Source organism: Paroedura picta, chromosome 3, assembly GCF_049243985.1.
Source record: "Paroedura picta isolate Pp20150507F chromosome 3, Ppicta_v3.0, whole genome shotgun sequence".
Taxonomy (NCBI): Eukaryota; Metazoa; Chordata; class Lepidosauria; order Squamata; family Gekkonidae; genus Paroedura; species Paroedura picta.
This window is the reverse complement of record NC_135371.1, coordinates 45,098,795-45,121,294: the sequence shown is the minus strand read 5'-3', so window position 1 is coordinate 45,121,294 and position 22,500 is coordinate 45,098,795. Positions and strand designations below refer to the sequence as shown.

Sequence of the window (22,500 nt, the reverse complement as noted above, 5' to 3'; positions counted from 1 at the left end):
TGCTGCAGAGGCTGGGCAAGCAGCAGGTGCTCGCCTGATGGAGGTGGGCACAACAGGGGCCGGTCGGGATTGGCCCGCTGCCTCTGGATTCCTACGCCTGGACAGACCCAGACAGCAGAGGGGAGATCCGGACAGCACCACCCAGATGGCCCTTTCAACTTTATTTAAGAGCCAATGGTTAAAATGCCTTTAGAAATATCATAGTTGTATCATACACTCAAAATGGTCGTTATTTAATATATTTGCATGACCACAACAGCATGGCAGATGTTATGAGGAACACAGAGAAGCATAGGTTATGTAGACTAACAATCTAAAATGCAAGTAAGTATGAGAAAAATGAGAATAAGGAACAGTGAACTAAATGGATATGTAAATCAACATACAAAAAATTAGTAGCATTTTGTGCAGAATATGTCATTTCTTCCCAAGCAAGGTTTTATGGAGAAAAATGTATTTGTGAGATATATTTGCAAGGACAGAAAGAATCTAGTAGGTACTCTGTGAGCAAAGGAATAGGAAAAATACTGCAAGCATGTGGAAAAAGGCAGAATGAAGGATGCATGACAAGTGAAATAAACCAATAGGTTAAGAGATGACAATGTATAAAGAAGGAGTGGAATGGCAGTGATCTGAAGAATGGTTGCCATGTACCATCTAGTTCTGAAACAAACACTTGACTTGAATCCTAAAGTTTGGTTTCACTGGCACAAGAGGACTTCCACTGGAGGAGGATAGGTGATTTTCACTGATTCCTTTAAGCTATTCATAAGGAAATGAAATTCAGGACCGTAATGTGCTACCACAGGTAAAGGAAGTAGAAAAGCCCCAATACGAAAGTTCTAATCTGCTTAGCGGATTCATGAGGTTTCTTAAGAACCATGTTCTTAACATAAAGATAACTGAAAATATTGTTATTTTTGTATCTATAGCTGCTTCCACACCAAGTGGTTTCCATGATGGTCAAATGGCTGATACAATTATGTATGAACTCACCCTTGCAAGGGGTCTAAGTGCTGCTGAATTCAGTTAAACTGACTTCCAAACAAGAATGATTATAATCACAATCTAGGAGACCCAGGTAAACAATGCACCAAGGAAGCTATTCCAGTTTGCTTACTAACTTTTTTTATGAACAACTGAAAGAGGAAGAGATTCCCTTAATTAAGCTTTTTGCAAAATGAGTATGGAATTTTTTGAGACATAATGAATAATAAAATATTTTATCTAATTTTTCACCATTAGTTTTTTTATATCCTGTGACTGATGTGGCTATTTATTTTCTTGCTATTAAGGGGAATTCCTGACAGCAGAGGTTAATCTGTTTTCTCCCTCTGTTAGTTGTAGTTTCCCTTAACCCCCAATGCACATTGAAAGTCCACCCCCCATTCCTGTGTTCTCAGGGCTTCCAACATGATTCTCTACCCACCCTTTTTAGTTTGGGAAGCACTGGTAGCATATAACTGAGTAGCAAAGGCTAATTAAATCAGTACTAATTAAAAAAAAACCCTTCCATATATCTGCCTAGGCATGCCAAACGATTGGCTTCCCCCTTTGCCCTGTTTAAAAGGCAGGCTGAGGTACGGGAGAAGAGTTCATAAGAATATAGAAGCAAACAGAACTGTCTATAAACCATTTGCCCTGACAGCTATGGCAAATGAATTGATGCAAGTGCACTTGTATTATGATGAGTGATATTATAATCTGAATTATACTTCCACTAGTAAGCAAGCCCGCTGTACGTACAATACAGCGGGCGCTAGCGGGACAGTGCATGGCCGGTGAGTCGGCAGGCCACCATGTCCCGCGTGCCGGTGGCCTGACATGTCGGAGGCGCTTTGCGCCTCCCGACGCGTCAGGCCACCGGCAAGGAAGCAACTGTGAGCCGTGTTGCGCGCGGCTCACAATTGCTCCCTTGGCGGCAGGGTGGGAATCGGAGATTAGCCCCGCCGATGGTCTGTCCGGAGGAAGGGGCCAATGGGCACCCTTCCTCATCCTGGACAGAGCCCGCCCTAACTCCTCCCCCCAAGCCTTTACGGCTTTATTTAGTCCGCGGCGCCCGCGGCGCCGTGGGTGGGGTTAGGATGTTGTTTCACTGAACTACATATATTTCCAAAATAAGTCATACTAATTTTTATTTTTTTTGTATTTTTCATTTGGTTTCTGTTTTTGTAATTTAATCAAGTCTTAATTTTTTAGAATTTGCTAAGTTTCTACTCAAAATGTCATTGCCAGTTTCTGATGTTTAGGATATCAATTTATTTAGCATGTAATATTGCTTTCTGGATGTAAATTGGTGGAAAGTAGCATATAGCTTTGATTTCTGGGTTTTTTTAAAGTCTTGTACAATGATCTTAAACATTTAGCAAATCCTACTGAATTCAGTTAAACAGACTTCCAAGCAAGAATGCTTAAGATCACAACCTAGGAGGTAAACAGAATGCTCAGGGAAGTTCTAATATATTTATTACCCAGTGCCTGAGCCACTGAAAATGAAATTAAATGTTTGCCATGTAATTGCCATACTGGTTTTAAAGAAAGAACATCAAAGTAGATAAGGTGATTTGTAAGACCATATTTTGCTGGCAACAGTGTGCAAGGTTTCCAGCTTCTGCAAAAATGTGTACACTTTACTAACACATGCTAATCCAATAAAAGGTATCAACTTACTTTGTCTCACTGAAAACTAAACAGCCAAGCAAAACAAGGAATTCATTCCTGAAGCTTCAACCCTTGCACAAGGACAAACTAACTAACAGCAATTATTTTAAAAAGTAGCAACCAAAGGGTGTATCAAAACTGTCATATGATGTACGACACCAATAGAACATTTTTGGACATATCACTCTTTGAACAAGAGACTTGTTAAGTTGCTCCAAGAGTTTATGCTCCCTTTTGAGAATCAACCAAATACTACAAGACATAGTAAAGAGATCCAAGATAATAAATTTGAACAAAGCCAAGGCAGGCGGACTTTTATCAAGAGGAGTCTGGTTGCAATGAGGCATACCTATTTTTAGTTATTTTAAGTCAAAATTCCAAAGGGAATGCATGAGACAGGAAATTAATAAGACATGCCACACTAAGTCTGCTCTGTTGGAGTTACATTTGTATTTATTTAAGCCTCCACCAAGATATTCACGGCTCTAATGTGTAAATTGAACAAGGAACTAATAAAAATCTAAATAGTATTTTACACAACACACTTAGATACGATATAATTGAATGCTGATGTACTTCTTGTCTCTCCACATATTTCCATTACTAAACTGTAGTTGTACATTATCCAGTGCAAAAAAACCTATAGTAAAAACAATCATTACCTACAGCAAGACTAATAAACATATTTTAATGCAAAGCAGCCATTGCATACTGCATACACGGGAAACAGGGTTGCACTTACCGGTAACAGTTGTTCTTTGAGGAGTTTTCTGCACCAGCACACACAAGACTGTGCAGGACCAGGCCAGCTGCAGAGATGACAGTTCTAAAACTTCCTGGACAATTCAATGGACTGGGAGCATCCCCCCTCCTCCCCAGAGTGTTCCCACCCAAACAGAAATGGATATGTGGGCTGATTGTTTCATTGAGGCAAATACATAGGAGGATATCAACACCAAGGGATTTGAGGTGGGCCCCATAGGAAAGGCATGCTAGGTATGCTTCCGTGGCTGGTAAGGTACATTTTGCAACTGTTGCATCAAAATCACATGTGATGGAGGCACCTGAAATACCTCCTCATCAGAAGACTGAGGTGATTCAGGTGGCCACACTGAAGTAGACAGCATCCATGGCCAGACAGCATCCTTGACTGTAATGCTCAGCACTAAGGACATGGACCCATTATGCACGGGGGGAATAGCACGCATTCAGGGTGGAATGGCAGCGATTAAATCACCAATAATGCACGGTGCCGGCTGCAACTGGCTGCGGATTTGATGCAGGCCGCTGAAAAAGCTGCGTTAGCGAAACGCGGAAGAAGCCGCAGCTTCCCTGCTGATCAGGGCCCAATCAGAAGCGGCGCCAAAGGTGCCGCATGCATAACCGGGGAGTACCGGGTTGAGCGCCAGAGCCACAATCGAAGCAGCTGCTGGAACGCCGTGGCAGGCAGGAGGGCACCAAAGGGAACGGGGACAGAAAGGCAGCCGGGGAGCCCAAAGGGGAGGGGGATCAGGGGAGCACCGCAGGCAGCGGGCCGGAGCACATAGCACCAGTGGGGAACAGAAGGCAGCATGTCCCTATCTAGGGATGGCACAGAGGCCACTACACCGATCACCCACCAATCCCCAAACCCTCCCCCTACCACAAACGACAGCACAGGCGAGGGGGTGTATGCAAATAAACAAACTTTATAAAACAGTAAAACAGTATAAAACAGTGCAAAACAGTAATACAAACAAGTGTGAACAGCAAGACAAACTCAAAAAGCGAGGGGTAAACAGTATTAAAGGGGACGAACTAGGGGGCAGAGGAAACGGGGCAGCAAACAAGGGGAGGGGCAAACTGGGAACAAACTAAGGGGACGGGAATGCGCGGACACCAGAACCCCCCCCCCAAAGTCCAGCTTCAGGATGGCGGCATCCGTGGCGGCAGCTCATGTTGGTGCTGAGGAGGGTCCAGCAGAAGTGGAGTCATTTGCTCCCTCCACCTCCGCTTGCTAAGCACTTGCTCCCTCCCACTCTGTGCTTGTCGGACCCGCCAGGGCTGTGCCTGCGCAGGCTGCAGCCGCCCTTCCTAGCGTCTGCCTCCAACGCGGCGCCCGCTTGCCGACACAGCGGTACACTCGCCTTGCTTCCCCTTGGCTCCACATCGACGCCCGCTGCTCCGGATTTTGCTGCCGTTACACCCCGTCCCGTGCATAACTGGTTTGCTTCGTGTCTTCCCCCTCCGTGTTTTCCTTGTGACCCGAAATCGCTGTTTCGGCGGCCGTGCATAATGGACCATGGTGAGTTTCAGTATTGAGGAGATGGAGATTTTTAGTGCAAGATGATGGATGGTGCCAAGAGGAAACTGGAGTGACATGCTTCGTCTTTTCCTTCACAGAGATAGAGGCTCCAATCCCATCGCATCGGTCAATATTTCATCAGTCAGATTCGACATTGGGATGGAAGACACAGACAAAACTGGGGGTATATGGGTCCTTCATTCCAGATGAGCTGGATGTTTATTGGATTAAGTATTGGTAAGGGGGCATGCATTTTCCCCAGAGCACGGTGTTAAGTCTAGCAGTGTTTTCTGATGAGCTGAGGTGTTATGTCCTTCCTCTGGACAGAGCAGATACAAGTCATGCTTATTATTCTGGAGCATTTTTGCCCCACAGTCCTTACATTTTCTAAAAAGGGTGATCCTTCAGGTTTCATACAGGAGTTGATATGAAAAAATGATCCTGAGAAAAATTTCAGAACACTTGCTGCCTCTGCAGTGATAAAGAGAGAACTGAAGGAGGAGCACCTGATGTTGTCATGTGCCCATTTGGGTAGGGGAACTTTGGTACAAGACAGAAGGGACAAAGAGGATTGTTAGTGCTTCAAGTCTTCTAGAAAGCTTTGGAATATTCATCTCCACTGCTGGCTTGCACAGTCCTAGTTGGGACTGCACAGAAGTAAAAAAAATGACACATTCTTCAGGCTTTGAGAGACCCTAGAAGTGGTGTGATCATGCAGAACATGGTTGGGAAGCATAGATGTGAACACGCCCACCTGAGGCCCCTCCCCTTCCCATCTCCTCCAGGCTCATCATTAGCCATTTTGAAAGAGGGGTCCAGGTTGACATGACCTTAAATGGTCATATCACCTGATCAATGTTTAATGCATTTTAAAATATATATTTAGATATTATTTAACTCCCACTCTTTTGGAAAACCCTTCCAGGAATGTCAAGAAACCCCAGGGTTTCACAATGCTCTGGGTGAGAAAGCCTGATCTAGACCATTGAATACAACCTTTCTAATGAAACCAGTAGTAAATGAGCAGTCAATTTAATGACTACAAAATCAGTATAAAGTGCATGCCCTTCAAGCTCCTGATAATCATTGAGGTATGTCATTCTCTACTAAATGGAGTATTCAAGTTGAGTTCAAGGGCAGACCTATGTAGACTGCATTACAATAGTTACCGTGGCATGTAACCAAGTGGCACCGTTGTTTGGATCAAGATAAGGCACCATCTTCTAGGCTTGACGGTGTTGGAAGAAAGCAATTTTTGCAGTTTCAATAATTTGCTTCTCCAGCAGTAATGCTAGATACAGTATAAACCCAAGACTCTTTACCAAGTCAGCAGAATGGATCAACTGAGCTTCATCAAAGGTAGGCAGTATGATGTCCTTCAAAGATTCAGACTTCCCAACTAGCAATTCTTCCATCTCATCAGGATTGTTTTGATCTGTTCTCTCTTAGCCTTGTAACCACATTAGTCAGGCAGTGGCCCAAGACAGCTACTACAGCACCAGAAGATTTCAATAGTGAGATATAGAACAGGATGCCACTAGGATATTGATGACACCAAGTTCCAGTACAAAGAATTATTTCTCCTAAGGGCTTTACAAAGAGGTTGAATACTAAGAGGAAAAGTCTGCACACTGTGGAACCCTAAAGGCCAAGTCTTACACCAATGACTGCTAGTCTCTGATAGCAACTCTTAGAGACTGATCTGCAAAAAACAATTTCAACCAGTACAAAACAAATACCTACTCCTGTCTCCAAACCTCTCAGTAAGATGATATGATATGATCAAAAGCTGCAGATAAATCTAATGGACTCAATAAAGAGGCTTAGCCTTTGCCTAAATTCAGATGGAGATTATCGTCTAAATTGACCAGTGCTGTCTACACACCAGAGCTCTGCCTGAAACCAGACTGAAAATCATCCAGACCAGACGAGTTATCCCAGAAGACCTGGAGTTAGTCTTCCACTGCTCTCTCTAATACTTTGCTTAGAAAGGGCAAGTTAGAGACAGAAAAATTGGCCACATTATTTTTCAGTAGGGATTGTTTTTAAAGTAGTGGGCAGATAACCACCTCTTTGAGTTGCTACAGGGAGATACCCTATGCCAATGATTTAGTTATGATGCACTACCAGATTAACCATTTAGCACTTGTAGCACGTGCTACAGGCCCCATGTTTTCAGAGGCCCCGCCCCGGGGGGAGGCGCCGGTGTCAGCGCGCCAGTTGGCGCCCACATGCAGGTGCACCTGCGTGCATGTACCGACTGGCATGCCAGCACTGGCACCACCCCTCCCGTCATGGTGCAGCGCTGGCTGCTTCGAGCTGGAACAGCCGCTTTGGCAGCCAAAGCACCCAACCAGAGATTTAATATATCCCAAGATCCTGTCAACATTCATCATGATCCAAAAATCGAACAAGAAAATGCATTAGACATGTAATCTGTCTAAACAAAATTACAACTAGCATCCAGCTCATAACATACATGAAAGCTTTTATCGACAATAAATTGATTTCTGGTTCCTGAGACTACAGGGGCTCAATTTCAGAAATCAGAAGATCCTGAGATATCTTAAATAACTGGGATGGTTGTGAGCTAACTGTTGCAATGATGGCTGAGAAATAATTTTTTTGTTGCTATCACCACTGCTTCATAGGTCTTCCAAAGATCTCTGTGAAAGGCTTCCCCCAGGTTCCACCCCACTCACAGGTAATAAGCAAACAAATATGTTAAAATGTTATTCTAACATTAAAAGCAGAAGTGCACTGTTGATGACTATTCAGATGACGACAACGAAGATATATATTTTCTTCTTGACTAAGGAATGCTGAAAGAATGCTTGCCTAAGGAAAGTTGGAAAACAAAGTATGAAATCTGCAAGCAATTATCTTGAGAACTATGTTAATAGTAAGCTTGGCAATACAAATCTCTTAAAAAATAAGGCATCCAATACCAAAAAAACCATACCTTGAAAGCCACTCCATAGCATCAGATGATACAAAATGTGGCTGCTCACCTATTAAATGACTCTCACAGCCATGAACACATTGCTTATTGGTTATCTGTTTGTTTCTGAGTTCTGTTCAAGATGCTAATTATAACCTTTAATCCTCTACTTCAGGTTGACCACAAGTTGACTACCCCTGTTCTATATAACCTGATACTCACCTATGTAAAGGACTGGCTCGCCTAGTATGAGCCTGAATATCGCCAAGGAAATACCTAGAAACATTTATAGGATTCTCTTGCCCCCTTTTTTGCTTACACACTCTCCACCAGAAATCACCCTTTGCTTCTTTTGCCCTAGACCTTAGGAAGAGCACAGGTGCCTCTCCCACCCCCAAAAGCCTCATTGTTGCTACCTTTTAGGATTCTTGTAAAAGACTTCTTTATCAAAGGTTTTTATGTTGTTACTCTCTGGAACAGGTTTTGTGTTTTATTACTGAGAATAAACTAGAGAATGGGTTTTCTTTGGGGTTTATATTCTTATTTACGTATTTTGAGTAGCTAACTTTTATGAAATTATTTTACAGCCATTAGCTGCCTTAAGCCCTTGATCAGTAAGCAAAATATAATTGTTTTAAAATACAAAACAATTTAAAACTGTTCCCCACATGTTTGCAACAAACAGTTCAGTTAGTGTCTTAATTTTAAAACATGTCCATATGTTCAGGCCAACTCACAGAATCATCAAAAATATATGACAAACCATAACAAAATTAAAATACAGATAATCAAACAATATATATTAATTGCAGCCCAATCCAATGCATTGTCTATCTAGATGTCTTAAACAGCTTTTCCCAAGCAAGTGTACAAAGGATTATAGCCATTATCTCCCTAACTGCTCTTTTAATATACATACATTTTTAAGCTACTTAAATAGCATATACCATAATCTTCCCCTGACAGCATTATTTCACTTTGGAATTAGAGGTATAGATTTTAATGTTCTATGTAAAAACTTTCTGTTCTTGGAAAGCTGGCATGTCTAGAGCCTCTCCCTTGAATATGCCAGCTTGCCACATAAGAGGATTCAAATTTACATGAGAGACCATTCACCCGTGTAACTCACCTAAACTACAAGGGACAGTTCAGAAAGGATTGTGCATCAGCTATGAGTCCTCTGCACAACTTATCATGGAATATTTGTTTTCAACTAATTTTTAATCCATGTATTTGTTTGCATATGCAGCAATTTTGACTTGTTATTAATACTCTGCTAAGTGTAATGGGTACTGCCTTTTCTCCCATTAGGTGATGAATGAGAGGCAAGTAGGTACCCATTTTGGGGGAAGTACTAATTGAATTCAAAGCAACTAAGTCATACATGAAAAAATGCTAGAAGAGTACAAGCCTCAGGGAGGCAGCAGCCCTCAAGCCAGATGACATTTTTACAAGGCTATAAAAGCTGCTCCAGGGCAGACTATGTCAAGAGAGAAGAAGGGAGTCAAAGGAGTAAAAGTTCTTGTTCAGGGGACTGGCTTCTGTTGCCAGACTTCAGATGAGTGAGAGTATGAGCATAACTTAAAAAAAAAAAAAACCAGTTGTGAGGAAGCCAGCCAAAAGAGGCCAGCCAAAAGAGGCTGATAAGATCACCATGTATCTGGGAATACTCATGCTCATCTCACACCCCAATTCTAACCACCTTTATCTGGAAGTAAGTCTCATTGATATGTGGAGCTTATATTTAAGTCCATGTGCTTAGGACTGTAGCCAAGTAGGAAAAACCCTGCAGATCTACCTAAATGTCAGCATTTTTATGGTTACAGCAATATTCAAAATGAAGGCTTCCCAAGCACAGGCAGGCACTCCCAAGGAGTACAATGCATTATGCCAAATAAAGATATGAGCATGGCCATTATTACAGTGAAGATATATTAAGAGATGTACTGCCCAGCTCTCAGGATAGGTGACAGCCAATGGATTGGTTTTGCCAACTGTTAGGCTCAAATGTTAATATAAGTGTCCCCACCACTACAAAAAGACTGAGGGTTATTGCTCTAAGGGGAGGAGTGGCAGACAAACATGAGTACATATATCTTTAATGGTTTTGTTCCTAAACAGCTATTCTGTCAGCTTCTCGAAGACCGATTATGCTCAGGCAGGAAAGGACAAGCCAATTTGTGTACAACAGTGGGGCTTTCCCCTGCTTATGAACTATATCGACCTGGCCACCTCCTGGCCTTGGCCCACTTTAGGGCCTCTGATGGCCCACAACAATGGAATGCTGATTTTTCAGTGTTCCCCTTTATGCCACAGCCACCATTGGTGGCCAGGCCGGGCCAGACCCGTGCACAAAGGAAGAGCTGGACCTAAAGCCCAGCTCCTCCCCATGCTACAGTGGCCTGGGGGGGGGGGCTGAAAATGCCCCATTCACCTTTCACAATCCAACCTTCCTGCAAAAAAACCCCAAACAAACATTACCCCCATGTGGCAGAACCCAACCACTGCATCTGCATTTCTCAGGGGGATGCATTTTGGCAGTGGAGCTGCTACTTCAGCAAAACATGTCCCCTACAGGGATGCAGAAAGTGGTGGATCAGTTCCGCTGCTGAAGTGCGTCTCCCATGGGGACACAAGAAACAGTGGAGCATGCTGCTTCACCGCAACTTATCAGCAGTGGCCCAGTGTGGCTACTGCCATGCATAAATGGTCCAATGGAATCTCTTTTCTGTCTGTGGAGAAAGGGAGGGAGCTTTTTGCCGATTTCTTACACCAAATTCCCTGACCCAGAGAAGCACAAATTTGGGGTGCAGGGGTGCAAAGAAGTTTGCATTAGGAGGAAGCATGGAAACTGCCTTCCATTATTCAATTATACTCACACAGCTTAGGATTCCCATTCTTTTAAACACAGACAATCAAACACATTATTTAGGGTGCTGCTTCATTTTACAAAATCTAGCAGTATCAAGGCATCTGAAACTCATACCTTTGATATTGAGGATCGGGGGTTTCACAGAATCATTAAAAAGATGGAAGAAGCAAACAAATCTAATGAACAGGCTAACAAAATTTTAACATCCTTGCTGCAAGGGGCTACACTACCAAAGTAATAAAACAATGAAGTGCTACCATTTTCTATTCTTCTTTATTTCATACTGATGATATAATCTTCGCTCTCTGCATGTAACTGGTTCCCTGGTCCCAGTTCCAACAGAAGAGTTTAAGGATATTACAAATGCTTAACTAGTCACATTGCCTAGTATGCAATAAATTTCTAGGCAGAATGTGTGTAAATTTGTAAATTTCTAGAAGGAAAATTATCTGGAAGAAGAGAATAAAATTGATTGTGCAACTTGGTTGGAAAAGTTCCAAGCAGAAATTTAGCAGGGTTCCTCAAACTTTAATGAACTACAAATGAACAACAAAAGTCTGTACTTGCCTAGGCAAGAACAATAGCTAAGAATACAGGGGATATAAATTTTACAAAATTACTTCTTTTATATTACAATGCCATTGTAAACTGGTGTGACTAGGAACATGTGTGAAGCTTCCTTACACTGAATCAGGCCATTGCTCCACCTAGATCTACTCAGTCTAGCAGCGGCTCTCCGGGGTCTTTCACATCACCTCCAAACTAGTCCTTTTAACTGGTGATACCAGGGATTAAACCTGGCATTTTTTCCATGCTAAGCAGATGCTACACTCTTTTGTAAATGTATTAAAATATGATGGTTCATTTACTGCCTGTATTTCTAATATTTTAAAAGGGAGATTACCATTATTGAATATCACCAGTTTTACTGTTAAAAACTTTTAATAAAATAATTTATGGTTTTATATTAGCTAGGTTTGAAAGCATTAACCAAATTATCCTATTTACCAATTAAATATTACTAATAGTTTTAGACAGATTTAAATTAAAACTTGCTTCTCTGCAGGGGTGTATATGTTAAAACTACAGGAAAAGTTTGTGCCGAACAAGTTGGAAAATTGCATCAGAAATAGTTTGTTTTTTCCTGAGTCTCCAAAGACAGGGCAGACTATAAATCCCACAATAAATAAATAAAATAATATCCTAAGCCAAGTGCTGCACAGAAAAATAATGAAAATGAACATTCCAGCTATTAACACGACCAGAGCTGAGAAGGTGCAGCAGCATTTTGAACTGTGCTGAACGTTCACTAACTTCAGTGTTTTCCATCCAAATAGGCATTCATAACACGATTAAACTAATTACTGGAGATAGATTCACATCACCATTATTTAGGTGCTGTTTAAATCTTTTCTGGTCCTCTGGTAGTATTTGCCTCTTAACCCTTTAGATCTTCTCTTTTGCCATCACTGTCATTTAACTGGCTTGCCTGTGACACCACTTGTGATTGTATTTGAAGGACCATCTCCTTCGATATGCCCCTGTGTGCCAACTATGGTCATTAAAGAGCCATCTTTTGGCTATCCTACGTACGGTGGCCCATCTGGCAATAACTAGAGTCCAGCTCTGAGAGATAGGTTCTCTGAAGACGTGAGAGTGACCCTCTTGGCGATCTTCAGGAAATATGGCAAGACCTACTTGTTTACTAGAGCTTTTGAGGGAATTTGAATGGTAGGTATCTTTTAAGGAAGAGAGAATGGAGCTTTGCTATATATTTTTGGGGGATTATCAGAAAATCTTTTAAGGAAGAGAGAATTGAGCTTTGCTATATATTTTGGGGGGGGTTATCAGAAAATGTTTCAACTATTATTGTAAGCCACTTTGGATCATGAGAGAAGATGAAATATAAATGTTTTAAATAAATGGAATCCTGTGAATTGATAGCAATTCCTGCTTCACTTGTCATCATTTATTTACTTCATTAAATGTATATGCTTCCTCTCACTGACAGGCAGTCTCAAAGTGGCTAACAACAGGTAAAACATTAAAATATCTCAGTTTAAAAATATAACCCAAACTAGAAAACAGCCCACATAAAACAAAACCAACTAACTAAATATTAACTGAGGATTTTCAGGCTTGTCTAAGAAATAGGCCCTTTTAAGTCATAACTGCCAAAATGTTTATATTTTTAAGATTTATATTATTTATTTTTAGATTTCTATCCCACCACTCTCACAAGTCTCATGGAGGGTTACAATGATAAAATTTCATAAATCAATAAAACCCCAAACAAAGCCTCCAAGATTAGCAGACTAATCTAGAGGTGGAATGCAAGTTGTAATGCCCAGCCTGAAGAAGGGCTGGGTGGCTGTCATGAGGAGATGGAGATGGGTGTCATCTATATATTGGTGACAACCCAGCACATAGCTCTGGACCAGCTGTGCCAGAGGGTTCATAAAGATGTTAAACAATGTGGGGGAAAGGACCGCTCCCTGTGGGACCCCACAAGGGAGTTGATAGGGACTCAATAATTCTTCTCCCACCACCACCCAATGTGCAATGCCTCGCCACTTTAACCACTTGCCTAGCACTAGATATATATAGTTTCTAAACCAAACTTTGATCAAGCTTCTTATTTATTTGTTGTTAGTTAGTTTATTTAAGATTACTAGTAGTAAAGCCCATTGCATGCTGTGATGCAATGGGTGCTAGCTCATGGTTTGATGTGGGTTTAGTGCCTCACTTGGAAGCTGTCAAGCCTAAGAGGGAGACTGCACAGCAGTCCTGACCCAAGTCAGATTCAAGCACACTTAGGAAATGTGGAATTCCAGAACCTGAACCTACACCAATCTGGAAACCTAACCACTTCTCTGCAACATTTTCTTAACCTGGAATAGGCCAGGGGAAACTATGTCGAGGCATTATATCCTCCATGTGGGGCATGGAGATTTCCTGGAATTAATGCTCACCTCCAGAGTATAAAGATCAGCTCCCCAGGCAAAAATGGCTGCTTTGGGAGGGGGGACTCTTTAGTATTGTACCCCACAGAGATTTAGGGATGCCAGCCTCCAGGTGGGATCTGAGGATCTTCCAGCAGTACAGCTCATCTCCAGGTAGTTAGGCTGAAGGGGAAAGGTCCCCCCCCCCTTCAAAGAAAAGCACACAGACACCCACAGACTCTCCTGAGTTGCTTTTGGAAATGCTGCCCTTGCCTCCGTCAGGAGCTGTTAGAGGCTTCCTTCAGAACAGGCCTGAAAGGGCGGGGTGAGGAATCCTGAGCAAGAGCAGTAATTGACCCTGATGGGGGGGGGGGATTCCACCAACAGGCGACTTTGGAACTTTCAACATGTCAGAAGTACACAACACGTTTTGTTATATAAGACTGGGTGGGGCATTTTTTGCATCCTGGTTTCATAACCAGTAGCTGTTTTCCCCATCCTCTTTTAATCTGTTTTGTGTATTTTTCAATTGCTTGGATTCCATTTTGGATTCCATGATCTGTCAGCACTAATGGTCATCGATCTTCTTCTAGTTCCATTTCCCCAGAAGTCCTGGAAAATGTTTCTATGGTCATGGTCCAAATGCTGCTGTGGGGAAAAGAAAAGTCATCACTCTTTCTGCCTGTTCTGTTAGCAGAACGTCACTAATGGGAGAGAAGGAGAGGAGTTTTTTAGTCCAAGCAGATTCAGAAACACCTGAAAATTACTGCTATCAGGGGGGAAATCTGCAATCCTTGCACCCATAGAAAAGCCATTAAAAAACGCTCAGGCTCACATACACACATATATAATCAGAATTATGACATAATTGGCAAATTAACAGGTCTCACAACAGCCAATCAGATAGGGCAGTGGGAATTAATGAGCAGGAAAATAGCACAGAAATGCAGAATTAAATAAGGGAACAATGGGGATATATTTCATTATAGTTATAGTTTTACTGACACCTACTGCTAACTCTAATTAGCTTGTTAGAGCAGCATGTCATATGACGCCATCAGTTATAACTCACCTGTCATTAAATATGCAAATTATACTAATTTTACATGGAAAGCTTTGCAGGTAAAAGTTGTTGTTGTTGTTAGGTGCAAAGTCATGTCCGACCCATTGCGACCCCATGGACAATGATCCTCCAGGCCTTCCTGTCCTCTACCATTCCCCGGAGTCCATTTAAGTTTGCACCTACTGCTTCAGTGACTCCATCCAGCACCTCATTCTCTGTCGTCCCCTTCTTCTTTTTCCCTCAATTGCTCCCAGCATTAGGCTCTTCTCCAGGGAGTCCTTGCTTCTCATGAGATGGCCAAAATATTTGAGTTTCATCTTCAGGATCTGGCCTTCTAAGGAGCAATCAGGGCTGATCTCCTCTAGGACTGACCAGTTTGTTCGCCTTGCAGTCCAAGTGATTCGCAAGAGTCTTCTCCAGCACCAGAGTTCAAAAGCCTCAATTCTTTGACGCTCGGCCTTCCTTATGGTGCAATTTTCACAGCCATACATTGCAACTGGGAATACCATAGCCTTGACTAGATGCACTTTTGTTGGCAGGGTGATGTCTCTGCTTTTTAGGATGCTGTCTAGATTTGCCATAGCTTTCCTCCCCTGGAGTAAGCGTCTTTTAATTTTTTTGCTGCAGTCCCCATCTGCAGTGATCTTGGACCCCAGGAAAATAAAATCTGTCACTACCTCAATTTCTTCCTCATCTATTTGCCAAGAATTGAGAGGGCCAGATGCCATGATCTTCGTTTTCTTGATGTTGAGTTTCAAGCTGACTTTTGCACTCTCCTCCTTCACCCGCATCAACAGGCTCTTTAGTTCCTCTTCGCTTTCTGCCATTAGAGTGGTATCATCTGCATATCTGAGGTTGTTGATATTTCTCTCTGCAATCTTGATCCCAATTTGTGACTCATCTAACCCCGCCATTCTCATGATGTGCTCCTCATACAAGTTAAATAGGCAAGGCAACAGTATACAGCCTTGCCGAACTCCTTTCTCAATTTTGAAACAATCAGTGATTCCATGCCCAGTTCCCACTGTTGCTTCTTCACCTGCATATAGGTTTCTCAAGAGACAGATAAGATGCTCTGGTATTCCCATCTCTTTAAGAACTTGCCATAATTTGTTGTGCTCCACACAATCAAAGGCTTTAGCATAGTCAATGAAGCAGAAGTAGATGTTTTTCTGGAACTGCCTAGCTTTCTCCATGATCCAGCATATGTTGGAAATTTGATCTCTAGTTCCTCTGCCTCTTCGAAATCCTGCCTGTACTTCTGGAAGTTCATGGTCCACAAATTGCTGGAACCTAGCTTGTAGGATTTTGAGCATAAATTTGCTAGCATGAGAAATGAGTGTTTGAGCATTCAAAAATTAGTAATTTTTAAATCCTTTTCTATTATTATTTCTATTATTATTATTCTATTATTATCCTCTGCAAAACAAAAATTTGCCTACAGATATTTCCACAAGTTTCTCATGCTCAGAAAAAAACCAACAGTACATAATCTTCTTTCAGAAATTTCCTATACACCATTGTTAATATTAAGTAAAAAAAAAAAAAGGATATATATTCAAGGCTATGGAAATAACAAATAAGGTCAAACAAATGTTTTCCTATTATATGTAAAACACTGGATAGAATACAGTAATAGGAATAAGAATATCTCTTAAGAATTAAAACGTTTCTATCCTGCTTCTCCCACTGAAAGTACAAAGGAGGATCTTTTTTAATTTTTTTTATGTTAAATAGGTAAACAGGAGTCTTAAAAATAAACCATATTGTTCAAAACACTAAAATGTAATTCCGATGTCAAAATTCAATCAGAACTTTGAAATATGCATTTTTAAATCTGACTTCTGACAGTTGCTATTCCATGGTAGCATGATATTTCCAACTCTGGATGGGGAAATCCCTGGAGATTGGGGGGAGGCATCCTGAAAAGAGTGTACTTTGAGGAGGGGACAAGTCTCAGTGGGGTGTAATCCCAGGGCCATTCCGCACTCGTCCAAAATAGCACAATGGTTACAAATTGAAATCGCTACAGTTTTGCCATTATGCACAACGTTGTTGACAATCTGCAACACTCCTGAAACCGATCCGCAAAAAGCGCTTCATTATAGCGCTTTCAGGGAAATCCCAAAAAGTGGATTCACCCTCCGGAAAGCGCTACACTCTTGCAACCAATCAGCAACACTAGCGAAAAAGTTCTGTGCGTTACCATTGTTGCGGTTTCTGCAAAGTCCCGTCCCCTAGCTCTCTCTTCTGATCTTCCGGCAAAGCGATCACCATTTTTTTTTCTCCGAGCGAGTGGAGATCAATGCACCAGTGAGTCTTCGTTTACCCAGCAAGGCTTCCCTGGCTGCAGAGCTGTTTTACGTCACCAAGCATGAAACAACACACAGCCCCGTTTGCTGGTTTATTTTCCCTTTATTTTTTACTGTATTTTCGGCCAAAAATCATGCCCGTGCCGGGGGGGTATTTTTTTTCATTTGGGGGAGCGTGGCAACGATGAAACGGCAGCTCAAACACCACCTGCTACCCAGATGGGTCTCTCCGTTGCAACGAATCAACGCAGATTCGTTGAAACCTGTGTGTTTTTTTAACTTCCTTAAAAGGAAAGGGGCTTTTGGGGATCATGATAACGGCCGCCCATTGGCTGCTTGACGGCCAGGGGCAGGACGAGCTCGGCAATATCGCTTCCTGGCTAGCGATTTTTGCCAAGACCGGAAACCTGTGGGAAATGATAGAAACACAACTGGATTCCACTACAAAGCCAGGTATGCATAACGACAATTTCAACCATTTAAAATGGCATTTTTTTGTCCCGCAACCAATTTGCCACATAGATCCTGGTGCAGAATGGCCCCCAGAGTCCATCCTCCAGGGGAATTTATGTCTATGGTCTAGTTTAATTTCAAGAGAACTTCAGGTTCCACCTGGAGGTTGACAAGCATAATGTGGATCCAGTGAATGCACTTCACAAAGTCAGAAATGTATGAAAAGAGTGCCCAGTGAGTCTGAAAGGAGTGCCCAGATGAAGGAAGCATGAATGTTCTTAGTAGGGCATGTTTTATTGAGTTGGCAATATTTTGTTAAATAAAGGTAAAGGTATCCCCTGTGCAAGCATCAAGTCATATCTGACCCTTGGGGTGACGCCCTCTAGCGTTTTCATGGCAGACTCAATACGGGGTGGTTTGCCAGTGCCTTCCCCAGTCATTACCGTTTACCCCCCCCCCAGCAAGCTGGGTACTCATTTTACCGACCTCGGAATGATGGAAGGCTGAGTCAACCTTGAGCCAGCTACTGGGATTGAACTCCCAGCCTCATGGCTGCCTTACTACTCTGTGCCACAAGAGGCTCTATTTTGTTAAATAACCTGCCCTAAATATGTTTCCAATTAGTTTCTAGGCTGAGCCATAACTGTCATTAGCTGTCATTAGCTAAGCCATAACTGACCCATAGAGTAGAACTGTCTGCTTGTGAGGAGAGGGAAGTTAAAAGAAGATAGATGGTTATCTTGGTTTTTACATGGATTATCTGGAGACAGCAAGTTTAAAAAGTAGGAAAGAACTAGCCAGAAAATACAGTACAAGGGCAAAGCATCACTAGCTCTTCTTAAGAAAGTAACAATTTATTCAGAATAACAATTATCAACAAAATAAACTATTATCATTGCCAAAATGAGTTGCTATGAGAAAGTATCTTCTTGTCTATCTTTTAAAAACCCTATTGTAAGCAAAGCAGAAGTCCTTGAAAGATTATGACTGAGACAGTAGATTTTCCAAAATGTCTGTGATAAAATTAAATAGACAAGGAAGCCTCTGTATCACATGACTGAAGGGCAGAATTATTTACTGGGTGCTGTGGAAAGGGTGAGTAAGCCCTCTGGATAAAGCTAGGAGGAAACAGCTTTCAGAAAGGGAGGCACGCTCTATAATCAGTCTAAAGGCTGATGGGCTTTGTAATGAGACTAATTTTTTCCCCCAAGTTACTTAGAAAAGTCTGCAATTCAAATGGAAACCTACTGAATGTATAACTTGGGGACTGCACACCAGACCTAGGAAAAATAAACAATGGAGGTTTTCTTTATAGTATAATGATACAAATTTACTTAAACAATTGGAGGGAAAAGAGGATAATGTTTCAGTTAAAACTTTCTTCAGATAAATCATCTGTGAATGAATTTATCACACCATCTGTTGGAAATAAATCATGCACTCCTGAAGGCCACATAGGAAACTATAGTCATAACCTGAGATTTTTTAAAGTACTTTTCTGATCTTTTATCCTTGCTATAAAATTTAAAACCATTACATTTGCAGAAAAATTGTGCTTGAACATCTGAGTGAAAACATGAGTTAACCCGAGTTTTCTATGATAAAATTCAGTCTGGAAAACTGAACAAGTCCTCAAACAAACATCTTCATGGACTGCTACATATAGTTTACCTGTTTTATAAATTTCTCCAACTATTTATTAAGCATACTATTGACACAAATATAACAGAAAACAATGGCATTTCTTCACAGACAATTTTCAGCATGAACAAAAATGCCTGGAATACTTTCAAAACATTCTCATACATCATATTTAGGAATTAGCACCCACTAATGTACTTAATCCTAAAAAGCAAAGACATCACCCTGCCAACAAAAGTGCGTTTAGTCAAGGCTATGGTATTCCCAGGTGCAATGTATGGCTGTGAAAATTGGACCATAAGGAAGGCCGAGCGTCAAAGAATTGAGGCTTTTGAACTCTGGTGCTGGAGAAGACTCTTGCGAGTCCCTTGGACTGCAAGGCGAACAAACCGGTCAGTCCTAGAGGAGATCAGCCCTGACTGCTCCCTAGAAGGCCAGATCCTGAAGATGAAACTCAAATACTTTGGCCACCTCATGAGAAGCAAGGACTCCCTGGAGAAGAGCCTAATGCTGGGAGCGATTGAGGGCAAAAGAAGAAGGGGACGACAGAGAATGAGGTGGCTGGATGGAGTCACTGAAGCAGTAGGTGCAAACTTAAATGGACTCCAGGGAATGGTAGAGGACAGGAAGGCCTGGAGGATCATTGTCCATGGGGTCGCGATGGGTCAGACACGACTTTGCACCTAACAACAACAATGTACTTAGTACCACAAATTGCTTTGATTATGCAGTTTTGATCACCAGATCTTCCAGTTCAAAGTCGAAGTTTCCTTAGAACAAACAAGCTTCATGAAATTGTAATGCTTTGGGTTTTTTAGAACTAAAAGATAGCCAAGTTAGTTCAAGTGACAGATTAAAGTAACAGGGGCAAGTAGCTACAATACAACTATAATCTCATTAATAATAAATCTACCCTTCCACATTTTTTCCCCCAGAATTGCTCTAATACCAGAATACCATGTGAACAAACCAGTCAGTCCTAGAGGGGATCAGCCCGGACTGCTCCTTAGAAAGCCAGATCCTGAAGATGAAACTCAAATACTTTGGCCACCTCATGAGAAGGAAGGACTCCCTGGAGAAGAGCCTAATGCTGGGAGAAAGCTGATAAGAATGGAAAGACAGAAGAGAAGCTAGAAACCTTTAATCCAGGGCTGAAAAAAACCTTCCTCGAAGGAGATGCAATGACTAAAAATGGCATTCTCAAATTTTGGGTCTGAGTAGCTTTACAACATCAGCAAATGGCAGTTTAATCCCTTGTCTCCGTCAATATTAATGGAGAAAATTATCCAGGAATGGATAATCCAGGAATTGCAAAGAAACAGGGGGGGAGAAACCAGACTATTTTTTTTTCTTAAATTCTCTTTCACAAAACATTGCTTATTGCCACTGGTAAAGCTGCCTAATGGGTCTTTTCATGACTCTTACCTTTTTTTGAAGAACATTAATTTTTCTTTCTTTGACTTCTAGCATGTCCTTCATATCTCGAATTTCTCCAGCTAAAGTTCCCTTTTCTTCTGTGAGGTCTTGCAGTTGTTTGGTTTTTTTATTAAGGAAACTTTCTTTCTCTTCTAAACGTAATCTCAAGGCATCAACCTAAAACAAAATATATATAAATAGAATATACATTTAACAAATGAAAGAACAGAATTATCCAGTATTGTTGTACACATTTCTTCCTCTGATTAGTTCCCCTAGTATTTATTTTTAAAAAACCATACATAAATCAGCTTTTGTCACTGGACTGTCAAACTTGAGAGACATATCAGATGAGGACAACAGCCTGTCAGGTTTGCTCTCCACTGAAAACAGACTGGCAAGAATTATCCATTCTTGACTATTCTTTCTTCCTTTCACTCTTACTGTTAAGAAAATCATTCTTAACAGTAAATCACTATTACATTCTCAGTAAGTTCTAGAGTAGAAGAACCACTGTCCAGAAGTTTCAAGATACATATTGGACACCAAACAGCAAGCAGGCAGGGATTCATCACCACCATTTTTTTAAAAAGTTTGACAGACATTCAGTTTGACAGTAGCTTCATGTGTACATTTGTTTTATAGTATGTGGTGGACAACATTATAGTCAAATAATAACACCCCCCCAAAAAAAAAAAAGTGTTTCAGTATTGGTACAGAATATAAAACAAAACAAAAACTCTTCTTATTTCAGTGGCAAAGATCCAGAGTGCCATCTGAATAGCTTGTGATCCTTTTCAAATCATATAAATCTGTGGTCCCCAACCCCCGATCCGGAGACTGGTACCAGTCCGTGGATCAGTCGGTACCGGGCTGCGGTTCCTCCTCGTCCTCCTCCCCAGCTGCTGCCTCGGGGGCTGCCTTGTCACTGGCTCACCTTTGGTACTCTACAGCGGCAGTCATGGCTGGGGCTCCCCCTCAGTGTGGCACTGCGCAACTGCTGCTGGCAGTGCTCCCCAGTGGGTGGCAGGAAGTCAGGGGCGCCAGCGGGAAAGCAAGTTGAGCAGGAGCTCAGGCAGCGGCGACGTCCCTCAGCAAAAGACTACCCCCCCCCCGGGCCTCAGTAAAATTGTCAAGTTTTGACCGGTCCCCAGTGATAAAAAGGTTGGGGACCACTGATATAAATGATTTTGTTTTAAGCATTTCACTGATTTTAAACTAGAAAGTATGTGATATCTGGTAGTCTTGGTGTAAGAAAAAAGAAGAAAATAAATAATAAATAATAAAAATAATAAAAATGAAACATTAAAAGATATTAGTTGCAAGCCAACATTTAAAAAGCCTAGAATTAAAAAAAATAGATCATGGCATTTTAAAAATAAGTCTCCAGACTAAAATAGTGTTATAAATTTAACCCCTTCATTGAAAGTCTAGGTGAAAAGAAATGTTTTCGCCTGCTGCCTAAAAATGAAGTGAACCGTAAGTAGAAAGGCATTCTACAAGTCAGGTGCCACTACTGAAAAAGCCCAGTTTCTGAGTGCTACCCACCTTTCCTCTGAAGACAAGTACACAGAGAACAGGGTTTATGAGGCTGTTCTTCGCTGGCTAGCTAGACATTGATTGGCAGGGCAGCATCTTATATCAATGAAAATGTGACTTGTTGTTGGCATTAATAGGGCCGCAGCCATTTTATTTCTATGCCACCCAACAGGGTTTTTATGCCAGTATGGTAGGACCCTGACCTGCAGCTGTATTGGCTGCTCACATGAGGGTCCTGGATGCCTTGAGACCCACCTCATCCCAGCTGGGAGAGCAGATTCTCTGCATCCAGGGAAGTGACAATTGCCGGGTCCAACAGGCGTCCACCTCACTTTGGCACCCCTAGGTCACTTGGCCATGAGCCCCCGCCCCCCCC

At 41.8% G+C, this 22,500-nt stretch overlaps 1 protein-coding gene across 2 annotated transcripts in view; it reads right to left on the bottom strand.

Annotated features, from left to right (window-relative positions):
* The window catches only part of ERC2 (ELKS/RAB6-interacting/CAST family member 2), an 819,922-nt gene that overhangs the window by 450,516 nt on the left and 346,906 nt on the right, over positions 1 to 22,500 (bottom strand). For both annotated transcript variants that reach the window (XM_077325500.1, XM_077325499.1), the window contains exon 8: positions 20,595 to 20,762. In XM_077325500.1, coding sequence (XP_077181615.1) covers positions 20,595 to 20,762 — 168 coding nt within the window. The remainder of the gene's footprint in view (positions 1 to 20,594; positions 20,763 to 22,500) is intronic.